This window comes from Anomaloglossus baeobatrachus, chromosome 4 (genome assembly GCF_048569485.1).
Source record: "Anomaloglossus baeobatrachus isolate aAnoBae1 chromosome 4, aAnoBae1.hap1, whole genome shotgun sequence".
Lineage (NCBI taxonomy): Eukaryota > Metazoa > Chordata > Amphibia > Anura > Aromobatidae > Anomaloglossus > Anomaloglossus baeobatrachus.
In genome coordinates this window covers 575,269,545-575,291,187 of record NC_134356.1, presented here as the reverse complement: position 1 = coordinate 575,291,187, position 21,643 = coordinate 575,269,545, and the positions used below count along the sequence as shown (strand labels likewise).

Here is a 21,643-nt window from a genome sequence, read left to right as displayed (position 1 = left end):
GTTGGCAAGACTGTCACCATCTGTCCAGTTTCCTGCGCCAGGCATACTTCCGGAGTTCCATCAGCGTGTAGTTGGACGTTGCAAAGCAGTCTGCCCATATGAGTAATTACCTCCATGTTCTCTCCTTACAGCTGTTGACAGTTCTCATCGTCATCATGCCTCAAGTCAAGATAGGCTTTTCTCCATGCAGAGGGCTCATCGCTTCTCCTTTTCAAGATGGTCGCCTTCCTGGGACTGCGACGATCAGTAGTCACCCTAGAAGCCACAAGTTAAAAATATTTAATTCCATGGACAGGATCAATCGCCTTCATAGTGAGCAGAGTCTCCACCAATGTTGTCTCTTTGCTTTTCCCCCACGTATCAGAAGGGACCTCCTCTTTAATACAATGACCCTTTTCAAACCGGTTTTATTCCTTCTCCCTCACAACCAGTCAGTCACTACCAATTCATCTTTCGCCATCGAGGCATTTTCATCCTCTTAGCTTCGGCACCATGGTAGCCCAGGGCTTGGCAGCGTTACTTTGCACTAACGGAGATAACTCCCAGATTATACTGGCGTTTTTGAGGATCCTTCCGTTTGCTTATTTTCTTTATCGTTCCTATGGGAGACCCAAACCATGGGTGTATAGCTACTGCCCCCGGAGGACACACAAAGTTACTACACTCAAAAACGTGTAGCTCCTCCCTCCTAGCATATACACCCCCTGCTAGCCAGATCTAGCCAGTTTCTTGCTTTGTGTCAGGAGGATCACACACACACATGCATCCTTTTTTGATTTTTCATTTTTTCTAAAGATTTGGAAGAAAAGCGGGTCCACTGGACTCCCGGCATGTCCCTTCTCACCCCCCTGGCGGCGGTGCTGTTAAGGTTGACTTCAGGGCAGGAGCCCTTCATGCCGCGCTCCTTCACCATCCCTTAGGGGCTCTGGCTTGAAGTTGGAGCCAACACGGTTCTCACTGCCTTGCAGGAGACCGGCCTCCATCCGCAGCCCTTGTGCAGGACCCTGCTGGAAGGAGCACTGAACCCCACCCCACCAGGGACTGGGCCCTGCGTCTCAAAGCTAAGTATAGAGACGTTATTCAGAGGGTCCTTCTGCAATGTGGGGCACTTTTATTGGGGGGGACAGTGATTGCTTGATAATGCTGCTTTTTTACTGTGTTTCCGGCCGGTTCCACGGTTTTTACTGAGAACCGCGCCGATGATGCCTGATTCTCGGCCGCATGCATATACTCTAGGCCCCGGCTTCAGCCGCGGCCTAGTTTCGTTTCGTTCCCCTGCATGTCAGTCATGCAGGGGGACACTGCAGCGCCGCCCGCCGGCCGCTCTGCACAGGGGAGGACACTCCTTTTTGAGGAGATGATTCCCTCCCCTGTACATCTCCTTCGCCCTCCGATTCCCGCTCCTGGGTTAACCCCCGCCCCCCCCCCTCACTCTGGCGCCATTTTCTCAGCGTCTTAGTACACTGGTCGGCGCTGGCTGCTCTGCAGTGCAGAGGGAGTGAATTTCTGGCTGGGGGTCCAGGCTTGGAATTCGGATGGCACACATAATAGCGGCCTGATAAGTCACAACCTCTGGTTGTGCACTTTTATTCACTCTCAGGGCATTCTGAAGGAGTTAATTCTTTATCATAGAACCTCCTCCTCAGCAGCATGTCTCACTCTAGCAGCAAAGCTCCAAGGCTGTACAACATGTTCTGCATGTAACCTCATATTGCCTGAACCGGCACACTGTAATGGTTCTTATGTGGTGGATGGTGGTCAAGATGCCTCAGCCGGGAGTCTCCCCAGGCTGAACCCCTGTCTTGGGTATTCTAGCCATTCTAGACAGAGCCCCCACCTCTGCAGCATGTCTCACAGAGCGAGGCTGCAGGCTGTTTTTTATTATCCACTGCAGGTAGTCTCGTACGGCTATACCGAGCTCATAACCACTGTGGCCCCTCAGCTTGGGAGCTCATTAATGGTCCCTCCAGCTGCTCCGGTTTCGGTGGCTGACCCCCGTGGGAATCCTATTTCCAGGGGTCGGCTGTCCCGGCATCTGCTGAGCATGCAGCCCCCTTCTCAGGGCGTTTTCTGCTTCGCTCAGCAAAGCTCACAAGGGACTCTCCTTCTGGGCTCAGACCCCGTCCTCCTGACAGGGAGACGCAGGGTCCCCTGTCCTCCCCGTCCCGCAGCTCCGATTACGAGCTGTCTCACTGGACGAGGAGGATGTCTCTACCACGGGCTCGGACGCTACTTTATGTACATTGATCCGTCCGTAGGTGACGCAGATGCGAATGGTTGAATTGCGTCCATTATTCTTGTACTGGACCTCCATCCGCCTGATCAGGGGAGTATTCCCCGCTGGCAGAAAGGCATCAGTATACCTTTAACAGGACGAGGAGTGTGTTCTTTAACAACTCCAGTTTTCAGCCCGCTGCGTCCAAGCCCACAGCCTATCCTGCAGACCCCACAGCGGAGTTCTGCTGCCTGTCTCCCCCTCCCATCAGAGGTGGTCAAGGAGTGTACTCATTCGCCAAGGGTAGCCACTCCGGTGTCTAGACTTTCAGCCCGGATAGTTGTATCAGTGGCTGACGGCACCTCTATATGGATCCTACGGTACATTAATTTTGTACTGGACCTCAATCCGCCGGTGTTACCTTATCTAGGTGAACACAACGTGTTTTCCTTAACCACTCCAGTTTTCAGGCCCCTGTGACTAGCCCAGGGTCCGCTCTGACAGTCGCTTCCCATGAAGCGTGATTCTGAGGACTGTTTTTCCCCTGTCCACCAATGGTGGTCAAGAAGTGGGCTCATTCACCTCAGGTGGCTCAGCCCGGGCCGTTATGTCAGTGGCTGATGGCTCCTCTCTTAAGGTTCTGCGGTCCGCCCGGTTGTCCTTTGGGCCAAGTCGGTATGGGGACGGCAGGAGCTTCGTTCTCCTCAGCTTTACAGCAGTGCGGTTTTTTTGTACCTTCTCTGCTTCTCTGGAGGAAATGTATTCTCTCACAGGGACTCTATGCCCAAAACGGTTGCCTGAACTTCCAGACTTCAGTCTTTTCATCCTATGCCAGGTCTGCCATGCTGGACGCCGCACGGCGGTGGTCTGGGCTACCTTCCTCGCTATCCGCAGGCTCCTGTGGCTTCGGAATTGGAAGGCAGATGCCTCTATGGAGGTTCCCTGCTGGGCTCCCCCTTGGTGGGACCAGTTTCCTCGGAACCAACTGGGTGAAATTAAGGAAGCTCTTGGCGGGGAGTGTTCTTCCTTGCCACAAACCTAAACCAAGGAACCCGTCCAGGGCAGGAATCAGTTGAGGTTTCGGTGGTTTCCGTTCCTCCATCTGATCGTCCTCTAGCTCAGCCTAGGTTCATAGAACCAAATGGCTCGAAGCTGCGTCTTCAGAAGGCCGCAGGAGATGCTGTCACTGAGTCAGCTTCCTCCGAGCTATTTAGCCACGCCAACAACCTCCTTGGTCGGTGGCAGGCTCTCTCCACTTGGCGACGTAGGGTTCTAACACGTCTCCGGTCAGTGGGGGCGAGATTTTATCTCCCTTGGCTACAGGATGGACTTCTGTCCACCCGCCAAACAGATTTTTTCTGTCAACTCCTCCCGGCTCCAAGGCCGCCGCCTTCTCACAGGCCGTGGCATTTCTTGCAGGCCAATGGAGTAATTGTACCGGTTCCCGACTGGGAACGGTTCTGAGATTTTTGCTTAAATCTATTCCTAGTCCCCGAAGAGGGCGGTGCCTTCCGACCTGGATCTTTAGCTTTTCAAGCATAGCCAGGTGTGGCGTTTTCACATTGAGTCTTGGTTTTGTTCCGTGTGTTTTTTTCACCGGATCAATCAAGAAACTAAGGAGATTCCCTAGCAGCCATCGGCATCAGAGATGCCTATCGGCAGGAGTCAATCGCAGTTTCACACCAGCGTTGACTACGTTTTGACAATCGGAGTGGTCCAATTCGTGGCTCTTCCCTTGGGGTTAGCCAAGGCCCCTCGAGTATTCTCATTGGGGCAGCTGTGATTAGGGTCCTGCCCCCCTAGGGTTTGGCAGTGATCGTTTGCCCTGGACGGCCTTCTTGTCGGGGCTTCATCCAGTGCTGACTCTTAGCAGAGTGCTTCGCTCACTCTCGCCACTCTGACCTTTTCGGGTGGCTTGTCTTTCTGCCAAGTCCACTCTGACTTCGAACCAGAGGTTCTCAGGGCGTCAATGGAAGCGGTTCCTTGCCCAGTTCTTCCTGTGTCCTCTGAGAGTGGATGTTTTCCGCTGTACAAGCGGACTCATTTCTCCCACGGGGTGGTGGCTTCGAAACTGACCAGGGGCTCGTTTCAGTGGTGGCTTTGGCCACTCTGTCTCAGGGGCGCTCCTTTCTGGCCCGTCCCGGGTGATCCTCACCAGGATGCTAGCCTATCCGCCTTGGGAGCAGTATATCTCCACCGTGGAGCGCAGGGCGCTTGGACTCTGTCCGAATCAGCCCTCTGGATCAATGTGCTGGAAATCAGAGCTGTATTTCTGGCTCTCTAAGCCTTCACCATCTGTGGGCGGCTAGGCACATTAGAGTCCAGTCGGACAACGTGACAGCGTTTTCCTACATCAGCTTCCAGGGCGGGACACTCAGCCGCCTGGCAATCTTGGCGGCTCAACATTCTTCAGTGGACAAGGGACTCCTAGTCCACCGTATCCGCAGTCCACATCCTAGATGTGAAAACTACGAGGCAGGCTATGTCAGCTGTCCAACCGTGGTCCACAATCCTCAGGTTTTGCGGTAGACACACTGGTTCATGTTTGATCCCAGCTTTGTCTCTTTACGAATTTCACCCTCTACCTCTTGTCCAGAGTCCTGCGCAAGATCGGTAAAGGGGGCCGTCGGGTCATTCTTCCAGACTGACCCAAGCAGGCTTGGTACTCTGACCTGCTCCTTCTGTCCGTTGGGTTGCCATGGCATCTTCCGGACCGTTCAGACCTTTTCTCAAGAGGTCCGTTTTTTCCCGTCAGAATTCTGGATTCTCAGATTGACGGCGTAGCTCTTGAGTCCTGGATCTTGGCGACTGCTGATATCCTTCCTGAAGTCATCTCCACTATGACTCGAGCTCCAAAGTGTCCTTTGACCTTTTTGGCCTTGCCGACCCTCCTGTCCCTTCCACAGTCCGGTCTACAGCTAGGACTATCCCTCATTAAGGGACAGGTCTCGGCTCTGTCAGTATGTGCCAGCGGCGTATCGTCCGGCTGGCTCCGGTGCGCTCCTTTAAGGGCGCATCTCACATCATTCCGCCTTTCCGGCGGCCTTTGGAGACCTGGGGCCTTAATCCGGTCCTCACGGTTCCCGGAAACCCCCCTTTGCGCCTCTTGGGGAGGTTTCTTTGTTTTATCTTTCACAGAAAGTAGTCTTTCTAGTGGCTATAATTTCCCGCCAGAGAGTTCTGGCTGCACTCTCTCGGAGTCTCCCCCTTTTTTGGTCTTTTGCATCAAGACAAGGTGGTCTTCATCCGACTCCGGACTTTTTTCCCTAAGGCGGTTACTGCTTCCACCTTATCCGGGGCAATTTTCCTGCCTTCCTTTTGTCCGGCTCCTGTTCATCGCTTGAGGAAGCGTTGCATATCCTGGATCTGGTGCGGGCGCTCCGGATCTATGTGTCTCGCACCGCCGTTATTAGGCGGTGCACCTCTCTGGTGCTGACTGTTCGTCAGCGTAGCCGTCTCTCGGCATCTAAGCCGACCCTGATCGTTGGCTTAGGTCGGCCATTTCCGAGACCTACAAGTGTACTCAAGTGCCTTCCCCGCCGGGGATCAGAGCACATTTGGTCAGACCTGTCGGCGCCTTTTTTGGGCTTTCAGGCACCAGGTTACGGCTCAGTAGGTCTGTCAGTCTGCAGCTCGAATTAGTCTGCATACTTTTTCGAAGCACTACCCAAGGCATGCTCATGCTTTGGCAGACGTGGGCTTGGGCAGACGCATTTTTCCGGCGTCTGTCGCCCATTTGTGAAGTTAGGTTTGCCTGCTTCTCAGTTGTCTGTTTATTCCCACCCATGGACTGCTTTTGAACGTCCCATGGTTTGGGTCTCCCATAGGAACGATAAAGAAAAAGAGAATTTTGTTACTTACCGTAAATTCTTTTTCTTATAGTTCCGTCATGGGAGACCCAGCACCCTCCCTATTGCCTATTGGCAGGTTTCTTGTTCCGTGTGTCTTCACCGGCTGTTATTGTTGTAGACAGAGGTTCCGGTTCTTCCGGATTTTACTCTGTCTCTTCTTGTGGGTGGATGTCCTCCTTCAGCTTTTGCACTAAACTGGCTAGATCTGGCTAGCAGGGGGTGTATATGCTAGGAGGGAGGAGCTACACGTTTTTGAGTGTAGTAACTTTGTGTGTCCTCCGGGGGCAGTAGCTATACACCCATGGTTTGGGTCTCCCATGACGGAACTATAAGAAAAAGAATTTACGGTAAGTAACAAAATTCTCTTTTTTCTGGACTGGTGGTCCAAGTATCTCTCTGTTTGCTCTTGACATTCCATTCTGCTTAGCCTCTTCTTGACCTTACGAAGATCAAGTCAGCGGAAGAGCCTTCCAATGTTTACACATGTATCTTAGCCTTCTTTATCCAGATCACATAGGTTCAAGGCTTTACTCTTCTGTACTCTATGAGAATTTTATGTCTCTCGGAGCACTCTTCCCTTTTGGGATAGACCTTCAGCAGGTCGTCCCACATGAACAAAAGTTCCCCTCCCTGTTGAATAGTTTTCATCTCTTCTTGGAACTCAATCTCTCTGAATTCATTATTCCACTTCTTCCAAGCAATTCCCTTTGTATAACAGTCTCCACCTCAGTCACTTAATCTTGGCTTGGTGGTTGTGCTCTACTACTTCTTCATCTGAAACTCAGAGCCATTCTTGTCTTTCCTCCTTGGCAGGATTCTCTTTTGAGTCTGGTTCTGCTCTACTTTGGTAACGCCGCATCTTTTCTTCGGCGCTCTATTGGGAGACCCAGACGATTGGGTGTATAGCACTGCCTCCGGAGGCCACACAAAGCAATTACACTAAAAAGTGTAAGGCCCCTCCCCTTCTGGCTATACACCCCCAGTGGGATCACTGGCTCACCAGTTTTCTGCTTTGTGCGAAGGAGGTCAGACATCCACGCATAGCTCCACTGTTTGTAGTCAGCAGTAGCTGCTGGCTATATCGGATGGAAGAAAAGAGGGCCCATATGGGGCCCCCAGCATGCTCCCTTCTCACCCGCGGTGGTGCTTGTAAGGTTGAGGTACCTATTGCTGGTACAGAGGCTGGAGCCCACATGCTGTTTTCCTTCCACATCCCCTGGAGGGCTCTGTGGAAGTGGGATCTTGCCGGCCCCCAAGCCCTGGGGCCGGGCTCCATCCACAGACCCAGAGAACCTGCTGGATTGGGAGCGGGAGTGCCGTTCAGGGACAAGGCCCTGCATCATTCAGGTACTCGGTGTCCCCGGCAGGCACGGACACTCTCAAGGCTTGCTGAGCGTTATAGTGCGCCGGGGACAGTAGCGCTGTGCGCTGGGGTTAGGTCACTGCAGCTTTGCTGAGTGACGTTACATGTTGGGAACTACTGCGCCGACCGCTACTGGAGCGGCGGCGCAGCTGCGACTTGTGGTGCGCCGGGGACTTTGCGCCGACCGCGCTTTTACGGCGGCGGCGCTTCTAACTTTAGCTCCCGGCTTCTGCGGCCTAGCGCCGCTTCGTTCCCGCCCCCACCCTGTCAATCAGGGTAGGGGAGAGACGCTGCTCAATTGGCAGCGCCGAGGGCTGGAGCTTTATTTACATGCTCCAGCCCTCTCACTAGGCACAGTGGGAAGCAGGCTTCCCGCTCTTCGTCTGTATACGCCCAGGGCCCGCCCCCCCTCTCCACAAGGACGCCGGCAGCCATTACACATGCGGTCTGGCTGGGGAAAGGCAGCAGGCTCTGGGGGACCCAGACTAAAGGGATTTCGGCGACCACACACCCGCTCCTAAGCGGGCGGTAAGCTGCACTTTAGTGCTGGCCCCACTAGTGCCTCAGTGTTATATTAGTGTACTTTTTTCTTGGTACCATATATATATATATAGTTGCACTGTAAGGTCGCTTCTTGGCTGGACACCCTGTACTGCTCTGAGGAGGCAGCAACATGTCATCCGCAAAACGCAAGGGTGCCAAGGCACAGGCTGTGTACACTGTTTGTACTGCATGTGGGGCTAATCTACCAGCAGGCTCCAACGACTCTCATTGTGTGCAATGTTCAGTCCCAGTGGCACTTCGTCAGCCAGAGCCTATGGTGGTAGTGGCCCAGGCAGAGACGCCTGTGAACCCTGCCCCGGTGACGGGGACAGACTTTGCAGTTTTTGCTGATAAAATGTCTGTGACTATGGCAAAAATCCTGGAGACCTTTCAGTCCAGGCCAGTTGCTCAGACCATGGACACTGCTGTGTCTATGCTCTCCGGTCCCCCTCAGTTGGAACTAATCCGTACTTCAGGGGGGTCTCAAGCATCACAGGCTGAAGTCTCTGACTCAGATGACAGTCCCAGGCAGCCTAAGCGAGCTCGCTGGGAAAGACCCTCCACGTCATCACACTGCTCAGGGTCTCAGCGACAAGAGTCTCTCTGTGATGAGACTGAGGACGGTGATCAGGATTCTAATCCTGAGGCCCCTCTCAATCTGGATGCCCCTGATGGTGACGCCATGGTTAATGACCTTATATCGGCAATTAATAGACTGTTGGATATTTCTCCCCCAGCCCCTTCTGCAGAGGAGGCAGCTGCACAGCAGGAGAAGTTCCATTTCCTATATCCCAAGCGTAAATTAAGTGCTTTTTTGGACCACTCTGACTTCAGAGAATCGATCCAGAAACACGACGCTCATCCAGACAAGCGTTTCTCTAAACGTTCTAAGGATACCCGTTATCCTTTTCCCTCTGAGGTGGCCAAACGCTGGACCCAGTGTCCAAAGGTGGATCCCCCAATTTCCAAGCTTGCGGCTAGATCCATAGTCGCAGTAGAGGATGGCGCTTCACTTAAAGATGCCAACGACAGACAGATGGACCTTTGGTTGAAATCTGTCTATGAATCTATCGGCGCGTCGTTTGCTCCAGCATTCGCGGCCGTGTGGGCACTCCAAGCTATTTCAGCTGGTTTAGCACAGGTGGATGCTTTCATACGTCCAGCAGTGCCGCAAGTGGCGTCCCTAACTTCGCAAATGTCTGCGTTTGCGACCTATGCTATCAATGCTGTCCTAGAATCTACGAGCCGTACCGCTATGGCGTCCGCCAATTCTGTGGTTTTGCGCAGAGCCTTGTGGTTAAAGGACTGGAAAGCAGATGCTGGTTCCAAAAAATGCTTAACCAGCTTGCCATTATCTAGAGACAGACTGTTTGGTGAGCCATTGGCTGAAATCATAAAACAGTCCAAGGGTAAGGACTCTTCCTTACCACAGCCCAGAGCAAGTAAACCTCAACAGAAAAAGTGGCAGTCGAGGTTTCGGTCCTTTCGAGGCTCGGGCAAGGCCCAATTCTCCTCGTCCAAAAGGACTCAGAAAGAACAAGGGAGCTCAGATTCCTGGCGGGCTCACTCACGCCCCAGGAAAGCAAATGGAGGAACCGCTTCCAAAGCGGCTACCTCATGACTTTCGGCCTCCTCCCTCCGCATCCTCGGTCGGTGGCAGGCTCTCCCGCTTTTGCGACATTTGGCTGTCACAGGTCAAAGACCGGTGGGTAACGGACATTCTGTCTCGCGGGTACAGAATCGAGTTCAGTTCTCGGCCTCCACTTCGGTTCTTCAGAACCTCCCCACACCCCAACCGAGCAGATGCCCTGCTGCAGGCGGTGGACTCTCTAAGAGCAGAAGGAGTCGTGATCCCTGTCCCCCCTCAGGAACGGGGGCGAGGATTTTACTCCAATCTCTTTGTGGTTCCAAAAAAGGACGGCTCCTTCCGTCCTGTTCTGGACCTAAAACTGCTCAACAAGCATGTGAACGCCAGGCGGTTCCGGATGGAATCCCTCCGCTCAGTCATTGCCTCAATGTCTCAAGGAGATTTCCTAGCATCAATAGACATCAAAGATGCTTATCTCCACGTGCCGATTGCTACAGAGCACCAATGCTTTCTACGCTTCGTGATAGGAGACGACCATCTTCAGTTCGTAGCTCTGCCATTTGGTCTGGCGACAGCCCCTCGGGTGTTCACCAAGATCATGGCGGCAGTGGTAGCAGTCTTGCACTCTCACGGACACTCTGTGATCCCTTACTTGGACGATCTACTGGTCAAGGCACCCTCTCAAGAGGCATGCCAACTCAGCCTGAATGTTGCACTGGAGACTCTCCAGGCGTTCGGGTGGATCATCAACTTCCCAAAGTCAAATCTGTCACCGTCCCAATCACTAACGTATCTTGGCATGGAGTTTCATACTCTCTCAGCGATAGTGAAGCTTCCGCTGGACAAGCAGCGGTCTCTACAGACTGGGGTGCAGGCTCTCCTTCAAAGTCAGCCGCACTCCTTAAGACGCCTCATGCACTTCCTCGGGAAGATGGTGGCGGCGATAGAGGCGGTTCCGTTTGCGCAGTTTCATCTGCGTCCACTTCAATGGGACATTCTCCGCCAATGGGACGGGAAGTCAACATCCCTGGACAGGAAAGTCTCCCTTTCCCAGACGACCAAAGACTCTCTGCAGTGGTGGCTTCTTCCCACCTCATTATCACAGGGAAGATCCTTCCTACCACCGTCTTGGGCGGTGGTCACGACAGACGCGAGTCTGTCAGGGTGGGGAGCAGTCTTTCTCCACCACAGGGCTCAGGGTACGTGGTCTCAGCAGGAGTCCACCCTTCAGATCAATGTTCTGGAAATCAGAGCAGTGTATCTTGCCCTACTAGCCTTCCAGCAGTGGCTGGAAGGAAGGCAGATCCGAATTCAGTCGGACAACTCCACAGCGGTGGCATACATCAACCACCAAGGGGGGACACGCAGTCGGCAAGCCTTCCAGGAAGTCCGGCGGATTCTGATGTGGGTGGAAGCCACAGCCTCCACCATATCCGCAGTTCACATCCCCGGCGTAGAAAACTGGGAAGCAGACTTCCTCAGTCGCCAGGGCATGGACGCAGGGGAATGGTCCCTTCACCCAGACGTGTTTCAGGAAATCCGTCGCCGCTGGGGGGTGCCGGACGTCGACCTAATGGCGTCACGGCACAACAACAAGGTCCCAACCTTCATGGCACGGTCTCGCGATCAAAGAGCGCTGGCGGCAGACGCCCTAGTGCAAGATTGGTCGCAGTTCCGGCTCCCTTATGTGTTTCCACCTCTGGCACTCTTGCCCAGAGTGCTACGCAAGATCAGATCCGATTGCAGCCGCGTCATACTTGTCGCCCCAGACTGGCCGAGGAGGGCGTGGTATCCGGATCTGTGGCAGCTCACGGTCGGCCAACCGTGGGCACTCCCAGACCGACCAGACTTACTGTCCCAAGGGCCGTTTTTCCATCGGAATTCTGCGGCCCTGAACCTGACTGTGTGGCCATTGAGTCCTGGATCCTAACGTCTTCAGGATTGTCCCAAGGGGTCGTTGCCACCATGAGACAGGCTAGGAAGCCCACGTCCGCTAAGATCTACCACAGAACGTGGAGGATATTTTTATCCTGGTGCTCTGCTCAGGGAGTGTCTCCCTGGCCATTTGCATTGCCTACCTTTCTTTCTTTCCTGCAATCTGGGTTAGAAAAAGGTTTGTCGCTCGGCTCCCTTAAAGGTCAGGTCTCGGCGCTATCCGTCTTTTTTCAGAGGCGTTTGGCACGCCTTCCTAAGGTGCGCACGTTACTACAGGGGGTTTGCCATATCGTACCCCCGTACAAGCGGCCGTTAGATCCATGGGATCTGAACAGGGTACTAGTTGCCCTCCAGAAGCCGCCCTTCGAGCCTCTGAAGGAGGTTTCACTTTCTAGACTATCACAGAAAGTGGCTTTTCTGGTAGCGATCACATCTCTTCGGAGAGTGTCTGAGCTAGCAGCGTTGTCTTCCAAGGCTCCCTTCCTGGTCTTCCACCAGGACAAGGTAGTGCTGCGCCCCATTCAGGAGTTTCTCCCGAAGGTGGTATCCTCTTTTCATCTTAATCAGGATATCTCTTTGCCTTCGTTTTGTCCTCATGCAGTTCATCGGTATGAGAAGGATTTACATTTGTTAGATCTGGTGAGAGCACTCAGAATCTACATTTCCCGCACGGCGCCCTTGCGCCGTTCGGATGCACTCTTTGTCCTTGTCGCTGGTAAGCGCAAAGGGTCGCAGGCTTCTAAGGCCACCCTGGCTCGATGGATCAAAGAACCAATTCTTGAAGCCTACCGTTCTGCTGGGCTTCCGGTTCCATCAGGGCTGAAGGCCCATTCTACCAGAGCCGTGGGTGCATCCTGGGCATTACGACACCAGGCTACGGCTCAACAGGTGTGCCAGGCAGCTACCTGGTCGAGTCTGCACACTTTCACCAAACATTATCAGGTGCATACCTATGCTTCGGCGGACGCCAGCCTAGGTAGAAGAGTCCTGCAGGCGGCAGTTGCCTCCCCGTAGGGGAGGGCTGTCTTGCAGCTCTAACATGAGGTATTTCTTTACCCACCCAGGGACAGCTTTTGGACGTCCCAATCGTCTGGGTCTCCCAATAGAGCGCCGAAGAAGAAGGGAATTTTGTTACTTACCGTAAATTCCTTTTCTTCTAGCTCTTATTGGGAGACCCAGCACCCGCCCTGTTGTCCTTCGGGATTTTTGGTTGTTTTTCGGGTACACATGTTGTTCATGTTGAACGGTTTTCAGTTCTCCGATGTTACTCGGAGAGAATTTGTTTAAACCAGTTATTGGCTTTCCTCCTTCTTGCTTTTGCACTAAAACTGGTGAGCCAGTGATCCCACTGGGGGTGTATAGCCAGAAGGGGAGGGGCCTTACACTTTTTAGTGTAATTGCTTTGTGTGGCCTCCGGAGGCAGTGCTATACACCCAATCGTCTGGGTCTCCCAATAAGAGCTAGAAGAAAAGGAATTTACGGTAAGTAACAAAATTCCCTTCTTTCTTCATCACCAAGGGGATACCCTATTCCTTTTGTTTTCGGCAGAAGTGTCTGGTCACAGACTCAACTTGGTCTGCCAGTGTTTTTCAGCAGGTCAGTTCGAGTAAGCTCTGGACCACCGACTTCCTAACCTGCGAAAGGCCTTTGATAGGAGTGTGGTTGTCTCATTAAATGGTCCTCATCCATAGTCTTTGACTGTGGAACATTCCTCACTTTGTTCTGATGACATCCATGGTGCTCTATGGGGTCTCTCAGCCCCCATCCAGGTTCTGCAACCCTCAGCAGTTGTCCTCCATCGCTTTGGTGGTCTTCTGGGCTTCTCATCTTCCCCTTCCTTTCGTCACCCTCTAGTTCCAAAATGTCCATGGGATTTGGGACTATTGAGGTAGTTTACTATTATCTAACGGGGGTGGTCTGCCTTCTCTCAGACTCCTACTGGAATATTTCATATCTGTTTCTCAGATTCCCCTTCCTTCCTTCATCAGAATTTTACTTCTCTCAGTTAATCGGTTTGGCTCATGGGCTGCAGTGCTCAAGACTTCCAGTTCCTCTGATCTTGTCATTGATCGTGTTCTACGCATTGAGTCCATTTGATCTTTTCTCTTCTACTTCCATACCTCTTGACCTTCTTGCGGTCCGTCTTTGAGTCTGGCTGTGCCTCAGCTCTCCAACGTAAGGTTTCTGTCTGTTTCATAGGGAACTAGTTTCTTGTTCTCCGTTCTAGATTACCTGTGATGTGTGCTCGCCTGATAAATTCCTAGTGGCCTCCTGTGGATCTCTGGGATCCCATCTGATGATGAATACTCTATGAAGCTCTCCTTAGTATTCTTTCTAGTCAATCTTCCTTACTTTCCGGATAGATCTTTTCGTCGACAATCTCTTCCTTGGGCGTGTCTCAGAACTAGTAGCCCTATCTTGTCGCCCTTCTATCCTTCCTTCGTGACCTTCTGGTCATGGTATTCTTGTATTTGCTTCCTCATCTTTACTCTTTTGTCTTCCTTACGGGAGAGTCTCTTGCTCCACTCTTTTGCTTTTCCTCCTACTGACTGGTCTCTTAAGATATATTGTGCCTGGTCAGTGCGTCTCAGCGCCCTTTTCTGTCTAGAACAGCTTCTTTAGATGCTCGGATTCATAGTGCATGATCCGAAGAGTCATCATATCAGTCTTCCAGTCAGCATCTGCTCTATAGTTATGGATGCATGTTGAGCAAGGGACGGGGCACCCTCTCTGAGGTTGCAGCTCTCCACCTGTCTCTGGGACCTCCTGGACCATTTGTTATCATGCCTTTATCTGGCAGCCCTGTTGGCTGCTTCCTTGTATTCGTGCTTACCTTTTCCATATTCTTCAGAGTTCTCACCTTTCTTGCCCCTTTGCCTTGGCAGGTTCGGGCCTAGCCAGAAAGGTCTTGCAAGTTACATTGTCCTTTGCTCTTCTAATTTTCTAGTCCTTTTTCCCCATTCTTGAGGACTGCTTTGGGACATCCCAATAATTTCCTGTGTCCCCCAATGAAGCGATAGAAAAAAGATTTTGTGTACTCACCATAAAATCTTTCTTTGAGCCTTCATTGTGGCATACTGCACCCTCTCTGCTTACGTATTTCTGTTGGACCAGTCTATATTAATTTTAGGTTGCTTCTCCTATTGCTTTCATACTAACTGGTCAGCTTGGCTCTGGTTGGTGGGTGGGTTTCCTATGTCCCTCAATGAAAACTCTGAGAAAGAGATTTTAGGGTGAGTACCCAAAATTTTCTTTTTTTGTGCAGATTTTCCTCATAAACTTGTATTAGATGGTATAAATCCACAAGTAAAAACTCATATTCATTAATCTGTTTCAACTGTGAAAACGCATCAAAAACACACCTAACAATGTCAGTAAAGTATTAATAGTATTGATAATGCCAAATTCCAGGAGATGTTAAAAACAAAGCGCCTTTATTTAAAGCATTGAAGCCTATAAAGGGAACAAAATCACCAGGATTTTCATATATAACCTAAAACCAGTGCTGTACTGATTCTATATGTACCTGTAGTGGTCAGCTCGGATGTATAGGTTTTGAAATCCAAGGAAGTAAAGTTTATAAAATCGGCAGCTTCTTGAGTGACAGCAGCTGAGGATCAGATAACATCTAGGGGGAATTCATAGCTATCCCCTCCCCCTATTAGAATTAGCATAGGTATTATACAATCGATTTAATTTTTCACTTGCTGGACCTGTGTGAGGTCATATCCATGTGACCAGAAGGGGAGGGGCCTCAGCCAACAGAAAAATGTTGCTTCCTGGTATCAGCTTTGTTTGCTGAGGCCCCGCTTCTTCTGGTCACATGGGTATGACCTCACACAGATCCTGTTAGTGAAAAATTAAATCGATTGCATAATACCTATGCCAATTATAACAGGGGGAGGGGATAAATATATATATATATATATATATATATATATATATATATATATATATATATATATATATATATATATATATATATATATATATACATATATATATATATATATATATATATATATATATATATATATATATATATATATATATTTATCCCCTCCCCCTGTTAGAGAATATATATACAGTTAGGTCCAGAAGTATTTGGACAGGGACACAAGTTTTGTTATTTTAGCTGTTTACAAAAACATGTTCAGAAATACAATTATATATATATAATATGGGCTGAAAGTGCACACTCCCAGCTTCAATATGAGAGTTTCACATCCAAATCGGAGAAAGGGTTTAGGAATCATAGCTCTGTAATGCATAGCCTCCTCTTTTTCAAGGGACCAAAAGTAATTGGACAAGGGACTCTAAGGGCTGCAATTAACTCTGAAGGCGTCTCCCTCGTTAACCTGTAATCAATGAAGTAGTTAAAAGGTCTGGGGTTGATTACAGGTGTGTGGTTTTACATTTGGAAGCTGTTGCTGTGACCAGACAACATGCGGTCTAAGGAACTCTCAATTGAGGTGAAGCAGAACATCCTGAGGCTGAAAAAAAAGAAAAAATCCATCAGAGAGATAGCAGACATGCTTGGAGTAGCAAAATCAACAGTCGGGTACATTCTGAGAAAAAAGGAATTGACTGGTGAGCTTGGGAACTCAAAAAGGCCTGGGTGTCCACGGATGACAACAGTGGTGGATGATCGCCGCATACTTTCTTTGGTGTAGAAGAACCCGTTCACAACATCAACTGAAGTCCAGAACACTCTCAGTGAAGTAGGTGTATCTGTCTCTAAGTCAACAGTAAAGAGAAGACTCTATGAAAGTAAATACAAAGGGTTCACATCTAGATGCAAACCATTCATCAATTCCAAAAATAGACAGGCCAGAGTTAAATTTGCTGAAAAACACCTCATGAAGCCAGCTCAGTTCTGGAAAAGTATTCTATGGACAGATGAGACCAAGATCAACCTGTACCAGAATGATGGGAAGAAAAAAGTTTGGAGAAGAAAGGGAACGGCACATGATCCAAGGCACACCACATCCTCTGTAAAACATGGTGGAGGCAACGTGATGGCATGGGCATGCATGGTTTTCAATGGCACTGGGTCACTTGTGTTTATTGATGACATAACAGCAGACAAGAGTAGCCGGATGAATTCTGAAGTGTACCGGGATATACTTTCAGCCCAGATTCAGCCAAATGCCGCAAAGTTGATCGGACGGCGCTTCATAGTACAGATGGACAATGACCCCAAGCATACAGCCAAAGCTACCCAGGAGTTCATGAGTGCAAAAAAGTGGAACATTCTGCAATGGTCAAGTCAATCACCAGATCTTAACCCAATTGAGCATGCATTTCACTTGCTCAAATCCAGACTTAAGACGGAAAGACCCACAAACAAGCAAGACCTGAAGGCTGCGGCTGTAAAGGCCTGGCAAAGCATTAAGAAGGAGGAAACCCAGCGTTTGGTGATGTCCATGGGTTCCAGACTTAAGGCAGTGATTGCCTCCAAAGGATTCGCAACAAAATATTGAAAATAAAAATATTTTGTTTGGGTTTGGTTTATTTGTCCAATTACTTTTGGCCTCCTAAAATGTGGAGTGTTTGTAAAGAAATGTGTACAATTCCTACAATTTCTATCAGATATTTTTGTTCAAACCTTCAAATTAAACATTACAATCTGCACTTGAATTCTGTTGTAGAGGTTTCATTTCAAATCCAATGTGGTGGCATGCAGAGCCCAACTCGCGAAAATTGTGTCACTGTCCAAATATTTCTGGACCTAACTGTATATATATATATATATATATATATATATATATATATATATATATAGTACACTTTTTTGGATATTATTCTTTTACTTGCCAGCCTTGTATTCCTATGTCAGTACTTTTTGTATGTATGTTTTATGATGGGTATATCACATAATAGTTTTGCAAATCGATACTCACAATGCAATACAATGTATATGTAGCCAGTCATGATGAAATATAACTTAAAAAAACAGGTCATTATGTTTAGGATGCGAGTCGCCATATTGGCGGAAGTGACATCACACGCCATTCCAAAATGGAGACTCCCATTTCTCATTCAATGAGTAGATCAAACACTCTGTGACATGATTAGTCACATGACGCAGGACTGGAAGTGGTGTAAATTACTACTACGGGGTACCACTTAAAGATAATTCATCAGGGGGCTTAGTGTAGTCTGTGCTCACGTGAAACATGACACTACAGTGAACGTGATTTGTGAAGGAAGTCAACATGACCGATAGAGATTATAATTGCATTAATAATGTTCCTACAGTAATGCAACCACACAAAGTAGCATCAAAAACGCAATAAAAACATATGTAAACACTGCATACAAAGACAATGAGAAATGCAAGTAACCTCATTTACATAATAGGTGCAGAAATTCGGCAAAACTCACCAAAAGCTGATGGTGTGAATGGAGCATAAGAGGCATTGCTGCTGTTTTGGTGTACAGTGTGTACTGACTTTTTTACTTTTACCTGTAATGATAATCTATTTTTCACTCACTTTGTCATCCAGACTCTGAAGCATGTCGAGCAGAATCAGACACTGAACAGACACAGAGCGATGAGGCAGAGACTGATACATCACCAACCCGCTCACCAACCACGCCGATCTCTCAACGTGGTCGTAACTCTGCAGGTGAGTACATCTTAAAGAAGGACTATCCGCACGTCAGATGTGTTTCTTATAGTGAATACTTATATTTTCTATACATTTACAATTCCTTGGAGAGCTGCATGGTGCAATCCCTGCTATACCTCCTGTAAAGACACTTCTCAACATTCAAATTGCAACACCAAGAATAAAAGTTGTGGGCATATGCAAATTGCAGGATCAGGATAGATATGTTAATGATTTGCAAACGATTGAAAAAATGGAAACAATATTTTCAAAATGTCTCAATTTATTTAATATCGAGTATGAACATCATGCGAAGAAATACATGAACTTACCTATCAGTGACGTTATTAATGGATGTCTGAGGAATGTTCTGCCACATTGATTGCACTTGAGCAAATTACCAAGATCCTCTGCTGGCAGCCGCCTTTGTAATTGTCGACCAATCACATTCTATGTATTTCTGCTTGTGGCGATCATATGAAGTGAGAGCCAGGATCCACCGCAGTGCAGAGTTAGTTACGGCACAAGACGAGACTACAGTTCAACAGGGTTTATTTACAGGCAGGGACGCGCAACTGCTGCGAGATGGCGGACAGGGGGTATGCGGAATTACACAGGTAAAAACAAGTAAACTGTTTAGCTGGGGCACACTTCAACTGTCTCCTCAACTATCACAAAACAGAGTGGGAACAGTACAGAACATCAAATGTACACTTTGCTACAGTCTGACTGGCCTCCACTACTGGAGCCGCGCAGCTACCGTGCTCTAACAACTGCGGCCTACACTATGCCCTAACCAAGGTGCATGAATGCAGACTCACAGTACCGTCCTGAGAAACTGTCTCTCTCCAGAGATAGCAAGGTTTGTTGGCATGCACTTCTCCAGGTGAAGCAAGAGGGAACTTTTTCTCCTCTTCTAGCACTGGGCGACTGGGCTCCTCCGGGCGACGTCTTCTCTTCTTACGGGTCCTGGCCTGGTAAAAGGCTGGCTTCTCTCATGGTCCAACTTGCAGACGTCTTGTAGCTGGCACCGTATACCATACCTAACCCAAAGGTACCAGAGACGTCACTGCATTGTGGCCACCTAGTGGCTATCTGAACACATTGCACTGTCATATCAATTTCCAACACTACACAGTGACCGCTGCTACACCTTACAAGCCCTTACACATTCTCGATACTGAATGTATCAGATGTTTTGAAAATGTTGTTTACATGTTTTCATCATTTGCACATCATTAACATGCCTATCAATCCTGTGACTTTTCCTTCTTGGTATTTCAACGTTGAGTAGTTTATAAAATTACATTGTCAACTGGGTGTTACTATTCCCTTTATCAAAAAGGGGGTGTATTTCTGCACAGTCCAATCTGCCATTGTCAGCATTGATTTATTACTGGTGGACACTTGGATGGAGAAACAAAAATGTTGTTGAGAAGAAGAAACTGAGAGTGGTGGTCATGGGGGATTCACTGTTGAGAGGAACAGAGGCCGCCATCTGTAGACCGAATATAACCTCAAGAGAAATGTGGTGTCTTCCAGGTGCAAAAATCAAAGATGTGTCTGACAGGATATCGGGACTCTTCAGACCAACAGATGACTACCCATTCCTGCTAATACATGTGGGGACAAATGAAACTGCAAGAAACGAGCTGGAAACCATCTGCAGTGATTTTGAAGACTTAGGCAAGAAAGTGAAAGAACTGGGAGCGCAGGTGGTCTTCTCATTCATCCTCCCAGTGGATGGTCATGGAACAAGGAGGTGGAACAAGATTCTACAGGTGAACAACTGGCTACGTCGATGGTGCCGTCAACAAAGATTCGGATTTCTGGATCACGGAGTGAATTACCTGTATGATGGACTACTTGCTAAAGATGGGCTGCACCTTACCAAGACTGGAAAACACATATTTGGAAATCGCCTTGCTAAGCTCATCAAGAGAGCTTTAAACTAGAACAGCGTGGGAAGGGAAGAAAAAGGCCAGGGAAAGCCATACAGGTGACAAATACTATTGAAAACTCTGCTGTTAGAAATGGAAAGGAAGAACTAAGACAAAAAAATCAGAATAATGAAAATATGGGGGAAAGAATGGGCAACAAACAAGGAGAATTGGAGTTACTAACTCAGGAAAAGAAATATGATGTCATTGGCATCACTGAAACTTGGTGGAACGATACACATGACTGGAATACAAGGCTAGAAGGATACAACTTATTTGCAAGAAACAAACATAATAAACGAGGAGGAGGTGTCGCATTGTATGTTACAAAATCATATATTTCCACAGAGATTGAAGCTTCAGAGACTGGGAGTTCTGTGGAAGTTGTTTGGGTAAGAATACAAGGAGAAAACAAGGGAAAGAACACCATTGTAGGCGTGTACTACAGGCCGCCTCAACAAGAGGAGGATATGGATAAACTCTTTATACATCAGATGACCAACTTCTCAAAAAAAAATATGATGTTGTGATCATGGGAGATTTCAACTATCCAGACATTTGTTGGGAATCTCTCTCAGGCAAAAGTAACAGTTCCAACAAATTCTTATCATCTGTTGCTGACAACTTTGTCTTACAAGGAGAAAACAAGGGGATCTGCTACCTTGGATCTAATCCTTACAAACAGGGAGGAAATGGTTGAGGAGATAAGGGTGGCTGGGATCCTGGGCAGCAGTGACCATGCTATCATAGAGTTTTGGATAACTAGAGGAGGAAGACCAGTGAAAACTCAGACTTCAAGGCTGGATTTCAGAAAGGCAGATTTTAAGGGACTCAGAAAGAGGATAGCAGGGATTCAATGGCCTTATGTCCTTAAGGACAGAAATGTCCAGGAAGGATGAAACATCTTGAAAAATGAGATTCTCAAAGCGCAATTGTTATAAGAATGTTAATAAGAAACATTTAAGGAAATCAGGATGGATGAACACAGAACTTAAACACATGCTAAAAAGGAAAAAAGAAATGGAAAGAGGGAGGCATATCTAAAGAAGAATATAACACCGTCTGCAAAACCTGCAGGGCACACATCAGATTAGCTAAAGCTGAAAATGAAATAAGGCTTGCAAGAGATGTCAAAAGCAATAAAAAAGGATTTTGGAGTTATGTCAAAAATAAAATAAAAGTCAAAGATGTTATAGGAATTTTACAGTATGAAAATGGTAAAGTTGTAAAACATGAAGTTGAGAAGGCCGAACTTTTAAATTGTTATTTTGCATCGGTTTTCTCTGAAAAAGAAAAAGTAAAATCAACTGATCTTCACCATTCTATCGTAGGATTAGAAGAATCCAGGCCATCAATAAACAAAGAGATAGTGAGGGAACACTTAGTTAACATTAATTCACGTCCCCAAGTCCAGATGAATTACACCCCAGAGTACTGAAGGAGATAGCAGAGGAAATATTAGAACCACTCTTCATAATTTTTGAAAATTCTTGTAGAACAGGAGAAGTTCCAGAAGACTGGAGAAGAGCAAATGTTGTCCCTATCTTCAAAAAGGGGAAGAAGGTGGACCCAGGGAACTACAGGCCTGTGAGCC

At 48.4% G+C, this 21,643-nt stretch overlaps 1 protein-coding gene across 2 annotated transcripts in view; it reads left to right on the top strand.

The window, feature by feature from the left end:
- Nucleotides 1–21,643, top strand: part of RASGRF1 (Ras protein specific guanine nucleotide releasing factor 1) — a 162,521-nt gene that overhangs the window by 73,445 nt on the left and 67,433 nt on the right. For both annotated transcript variants that reach the window (XM_075346106.1, XM_075346105.1), the window contains exon 16: nt 18,005–18,127. In XM_075346106.1, the coding sequence (XP_075202221.1) occupies nt 18,005–18,127 (123 nt within the window). The remainder of the gene's footprint in view (nt 1–18,004; nt 18,128–21,643) is intronic.